Source organism: Coregonus lavaretus (genome assembly GCF_964263955.1).
Source record: "Coregonus lavaretus genome assembly, chromosome: 30".
Taxonomy (NCBI): Eukaryota; Metazoa; Chordata; class Actinopteri; order Salmoniformes; family Salmonidae; genus Coregonus; species Coregonus lavaretus.
The window spans coordinates 26,412,065-26,418,064 of record NC_140017.1 but is presented as its reverse complement, the minus strand read 5'-3'; the positions used below and the strand labels follow the sequence as shown (position 1 = coordinate 26,418,064).

At 38.7% G+C, this 6,000-nt stretch overlaps 1 protein-coding gene across 2 annotated transcripts in view; it reads right to left on the bottom strand.

Annotated features, from left to right (window-relative positions):
• Positions 1 to 1,012: 1,012 nt before the first annotated feature.
• The window catches only part of LOC311105609 (CD166 antigen homolog A-like), a 59,491-nt gene continuing 54,503 nt past the window's right edge, over positions 1,013 to 6,000 (bottom strand). For both annotated transcript variants that reach the window (XM_084147806.1, XM_084147805.1), the window contains exons 12-16: positions 5,648 to 5,780; positions 5,009 to 5,038; positions 2,771 to 2,882; positions 2,512 to 2,661; positions 1,013 to 2,412 (exon numbers count right to left, since the gene is read on the bottom strand). In XM_084147806.1, the coding sequence (XP_084003932.1) occupies positions 2,547 to 2,661; positions 2,771 to 2,882; positions 5,009 to 5,038; positions 5,648 to 5,780 (390 nt within the window). In that variant the 3' untranslated portion in view covers positions 1,013 to 2,412; positions 2,512 to 2,546. The remainder of the gene's footprint in view (positions 2,413 to 2,511; positions 2,662 to 2,770; positions 2,883 to 5,008; positions 5,039 to 5,647; positions 5,781 to 6,000) is intronic.

Genomic DNA, 6,000 nt, shown 5'->3' with positions numbered 1-6,000 from the left:
CGGTTGGGATGGTGTTCTTGGGGTTGTACTCATCCTTCTTCTTCCTCCAAACACGGCGAGTGGAGTTTAGACCAAAAAGCTCTATTTTTGTCTCATGAGACCACATGACCTTCCCCCATTCCTCCTCTGGATCATCCAGATGGTCATTGGCAAACTTCAGACAGGCCTGGACATGCGCTGGCTTGAGCAGGGGGACCTTGCGTGCGCTGCAGGATTTTAATCCATGACGGCGTAGTGTGTTACTAATGGTTTTCTTTGAGACTGTGGTCCCAGCTCTCTTCAGGTCATTGACCAGGTCCTGCCGTGTAGTTCTGGGCTGATCCCTCACCTTCCTCATGATCATTGATGCCCCACAAGGTCAGATCTTGCATGGAGCCCCAGACCGAGGGTGATTGACCGTCATCTTGAACTTCTTCAATTTTCTAATAATTGCGCCAACAGTTGTTGCCTTCTCACCAAGCTGCTTGCCTATTGTCCTGTAGCCCATCCCAGCCTTGTGCAGATCTACAATTTTATCCCTGATGTCCTTACACAGCTCTCTGGTCTTGGCCATTTTGGAGAGGTTGGAGTCTGTTTGATTGAGTGTGTGGACAGGTGTATTTTATACAGGTAACAAGTTCAAACAGGTGCAGTTAATACAGGTAATGAGTGGAGAACAGGAGGGCTTCTTAAAGAAAAACTAACAGGTCTGTGAGAGCCGGAATTCTTACTGGTTGGTAGGTGATCAAATACTTATGTCATCCAATAAAATGCAAATTAATTACTTAAAAATCATACAATGTGATTTTCTGGATTTTTGTTTTAGATTCCGTCTCTCACAGTTGAAGTGTACCTATGATAAAAATTACAGACCTCTACATGCTTTGTAAGTAGGAAAACCTGCAAAATCGGCAGTGTATCAAATACTTGTTCTCCCCACTGTATGTATGTACATATTCTTGATGATGCCCGATGGGCGATAATTTTTAGGATGTAGTGTGAATAGAATGACAGAGCCAACAAAACATTCTTTAACAACTTTCTTCAAAATGTAGGCTACACTTTATTTTAAACAAAAGTACAAAAACAAAAGCCAGTATTTACAATACTTGCATGGCAATATTTACCCTCTTTGGTCTTATTTCCAATTTGATGGTTTCACATTAACTACAACGTAGGAAACAAACAGCAAGCTGACAGTTCAAGATATCATGTGATAAATATCATAGAAATCCACAGAAGGCTCAAAATCCACAGAAGGCTTACATTATAATTATTATTGTCAAATACCTGCAAGAAATTACTATCAATTGTTCAGTACCTTTAAAGCTAAGTGGTGAAATTTGTGAGAATAACTGAATATAACTAACAGAGATGCTAACCTTGAACAATATAAATAGTGAAAAATAACCAAAACATATCACAATTACATCCAGGTCTGATATATTTACAGGTTCATTAAATGCTGCTCATAACCCTGACCTAAGTTGTGAAGTATACAACTGCTGGACAACTTGTCCCTTTCCACATTAAAAATGACATGAAAGCACAGAAATAAACACTATGAACACAACTGAGATAAGACATTCTGTAATGTAGTGGTTATGTCCAAACTAAACACAACCCACTGATACACAGATGGTCAGAGTGTAATGAATGCCTAAACAGCATCAATCTTCTGATACTTTTGATGATAAAAATGTACAAAAAATAAACAGGAACCATGTAACATGTCATGAAATAATTTGTACAACAGATCTTCTACTTCCTGCAATGCAAGGCGATGCATCTTGGTTTAATGCTTAACTCATATTACCTTACAACACCCAAAGCTGGTTATGTAGCCTATACCCTTAGCCCTTTCATTAAAATGTTCTACCGTTTATTTTCCCAATGGAGACTACACAAAATGGCAGTGTATATGCCATTAAAAACGGACAAAATGTACTGCAAAATGTACAGCTTGTACTGACTGTGTTTGGTTGTGTTGATGATATGGAACTGAGACGTAACAGCGGTGAAGACCTTCAGCTCTTCCTGGATGCATTGAGAGTCAGGGAGGTATAGGCCAATGTACACATCCTTACAGAAAAGGCAACTGGTCCAGTAGTAATTCTACCAGCAATAACATTAATTAAATCCAAGCCAAACACTCCAATTGTAATTGTTCTAAATTTGACCAAATCCCTCTTAACCAACACATGTAACAAAAACTATTATAGTAGGAAAGTTAATGCATTTTATCCATAGAGTAGACAATTTAGGCTTATGTACAACACATATCCTTTCATTTAGCCAGTTTTTTTCTTTCAATATTGAGAGGATTTAAAGTTGTGTGCATAAGTCCGAATCCAAATGATCTTCATCCAATTCAATGCCCCCTTTTCAAATTTTAACAGAAGTGTGCAAAAGCTTCTAGTTGCCGCTTCCGCACTGCAGAAAAAAAGAAAAAGTGATAATGTTATCTAAAACATAAGAAGTAAATATTCTAATATACAGTAGTAGGTCTGTTTTTCAAGACAAGTTCTTTACCCTTTTTTTTCTCATTCTTTAAACATTCCTTTTCTTTACACCTCAACTTTCTGGCTGTTCTCCTCCAGCTTCTCCTCTATTTTCTCCTCCAGTTTATTGCTCTCCTCAGTGGATCCATCCTCCTTCTCACCGGTCTTCCAGCTGCCTTGCCTTTTAACACAAATCAGATTGTTTAACACAAATCACAGCCCTCCAATAATAATACATACATCACCATAACATGCTATATATGAATGGCATTTTGATTTGATGCACTTACTTGGATTTCTTCATGTACAGCCAGTATGCTAGGCCCACAACTACAGTGGCCAGGAGCAGACCCACAATAACTCCCACCACCAACTTTGTTGTGTCACCCTCATCTGATGAGTCTGTAAAGGCACAGATAGAAAGGAAAAACATCAGAAACTAGGAGAGAGAACATTCTGCAAATGAAGAGACTGTAAAAAAAGACATTTACGTACATGTATATATAAACAGTGTTGGGTGTGCTACTTTCTGAATGTAATCCTTTATTTCAATTACTTTTGAATATTTAGTAATTTGTATTTCATCGGCCTGAACTACTTCATCCAATGTATTTGGTAACAATATATTTTCTGGGTCTGTAATTTATTCCCCAAAAGAAAATATATTTGTAAAAAAACTTTTCTATACCATTTTTTTTATAGCGGTTCACAATTTTGTGTCCCCATTTCACCTTGGTATCAGAAGTCTGCTGGCATAATGGTGTGATAAGAGTGTCTGATAAATTACCTACATGTAAATGTAAAATCAACACTTGCAAAATATTTACATTTTGGTCATTTAGCAGACACTCTTATCACACCATTGTGCCAGCCGACTTCTGATATCCAGAGCGACTTACAGTCAGTGCATTCGACTAAGGTAATTAAACAACAACAACATATCACAGTAATGGCAAGTAAAACGCTCAGGTGGAACAAACTTAACTTGAGTCCCACGGTCACGCCGGTGCGTTTTGGACTTCTAACCCCTTTTAAACATTGCGGCATTGGATTAGTCTATTTCTTCTGCATCCGCTGATACTAACCATTACTGTGTGTGAGTAACGGGGGCTGAGCTAGAGCGGTGTTTATGAGACAAGGGCGGATCACAAAAACGGTTCTTCTCACAAAAAATGTCTGTAAAGTCCAAATGGTTTGAGCTACAACCTGTTATGACTCATCCATACAGTATAATGCTGAGACCACAGGAGGTTGGTGGCACCTTAACTGGGGAGGACGGGCTTGTGGTAATGGCTGGAGCGGAATAGGTGGAATGCTATCAAATACGTCAAACTCATGGTTTACATGTGTTTGATGCCATTCCATTTGCTCCGTTCCAGTCATTATTATGAGCCTCCCCTCAGCAGCCTTCACTGGCTGAGACCCTCACTAACACGTTTTGCATTATGACGCTCACAAGCCATTGTTTTGTGTTCCACTTGTAGCCATGGTTGTCCTGAAAATAAAATGGTAAAACACTTAAATGTGAAGCTAAATATGAGGGCAGTGTAAGCAGATTAATGAAAGTAGTGAATTTCAGCTTTTTCACTGTGGGAGGCCTTGACCAATGGAGTTAAACGTGCCTTTTTTCAATGCTGAATTGAATGTCATTAATAAAATAGAAAGGTGTCATAATGTATTTTTTCACAATCATCCATTCTAAATGTAATCCAATAGGTAATGATCTACATTTGTGTTATTTTGCAGACACTCTTATCCAGAGCGATTTAATGAGTGCATACATTTTCATTCATACTGGTCCCCTGTGGGAATCAAACCCACAACCCTGGCGTTGCAAGTGCCATGCTCTACCAACTGAGCCACACGGGACCATCTAGTTTTTTCAAATGATATGTAATCTGATTACAATATTTTTGATGGTAACGTAACTAATTACAGTTAGTTTTTCTTTGTAATCAGATTACATATAACTGATTACATGTAAAAAGTTACTCACCAAACCTGTGTATAAACGTCAATGAATACATATGAATGAATTAATAAGGTATACACATTCATGCCGCAAAATTAGATGGTTGTTATACAATTTGTAACCTTCTGTATTATGATTTAGATAAATGTATCACTGACTACATACGTACAGTATGCAAACCCAGTTTATCCCTAAGCCATGTGTGAAAATGGGATCTGTTCCTTGTGAACGTGTAATAACATTTTGGCAAATGAAAGGATGGATAACATTGAGAGATTTTGTCAGGATGCTGGTGGCTCCACTCCTTCTGATCCTCAGAATTTGTATGTTTATCTTACCAAATATTTCCAACATCCCCAGCACCACATCTTGTTGTTCAACAGCGTTTCATCAGTGGGGACATTTCTGGATGCTGTTAATCTGAGATTGTGCTCTGAAGGGTATAATGCACAATAGCATATTCCACTTTCTCTGGGAATCCTATATATTTTCTACAGAATCCCTCCTCTCCTCCCTCTTGCTACAGGAAATGATAAAGAAGACCATCACAACTTACCTTGTTTATCCATTCTCACCTCCTCAAATACTGAAATCAGATATAAAGTGATATTAACGTCCAACCCAGAAATAAATTAAGTATACTGTATAATGTCATTGGTCAGACGTTATTGGCTATGTTAGACTCTAGATTGAGTGTAACACGCTGTGAGTTGTGTAGATTTTCCAGTCGCATGCAAACTGAGAATGTGACGCAGAGAGGGGAAAGGATAGAGTCCAGCATCCCGACAAACAGACCAAAAGTGAGGGAGAAGAATTTAAAAAAGGGACAAATGCCTTTCCAAACACACAAAGATGAGTGAGATATGGCTGTCTGTACTGATTTATCTAATCAAATACAGCAGAAACCAAAGGGAGATTATTATTGCCAAGGAGCATGCATAGTATGCCCAGTATGCATAGTAGCATGTTTTAGGTTGGCTAGAGACCAGAACTAGGTCCCCATGGCCAAGGTTCCCTCCATAAAGCATTTCCATACTTTTTGACTAATCATCATGCATACGACAGTTGGTGAGTATGTTAGCGTCGGGAGAGGGTGATATACCAGACCCACACAAGGATTAGTGAGTTACCCTTTAGAGAGGAAGGAAGAGGATAGGGCAGGGAATTGTAGGCCATACCACCACACTGTACTTACAGGTCGACACGTTAATAGCCCTGGTGTCCTGGCCAAACTCATTGGACACAGTGCAGATGACGGTCAGGTTGACTGTAGGCACAATGGTTAGCTTGTGTGTGATCTTCCCATTGACATAGGGACTCTCATCAGCCTGAAAATTAAATAGACGCAGTTAGTTAGTGTACAATGGCTTATCTTATATCTTGTGTATCTGATAGAGATTTAACTATGGCAGAACATAGCTGCTTCCTCTTCAGTAATAGCACAAAGATGCATATCATATAAATCTATTGCGAGGAATATATGGAATCTTATATTATTCCATGGCATAATGAACATTGCTAGAATCAAATAAAATATGTGCATTTCAT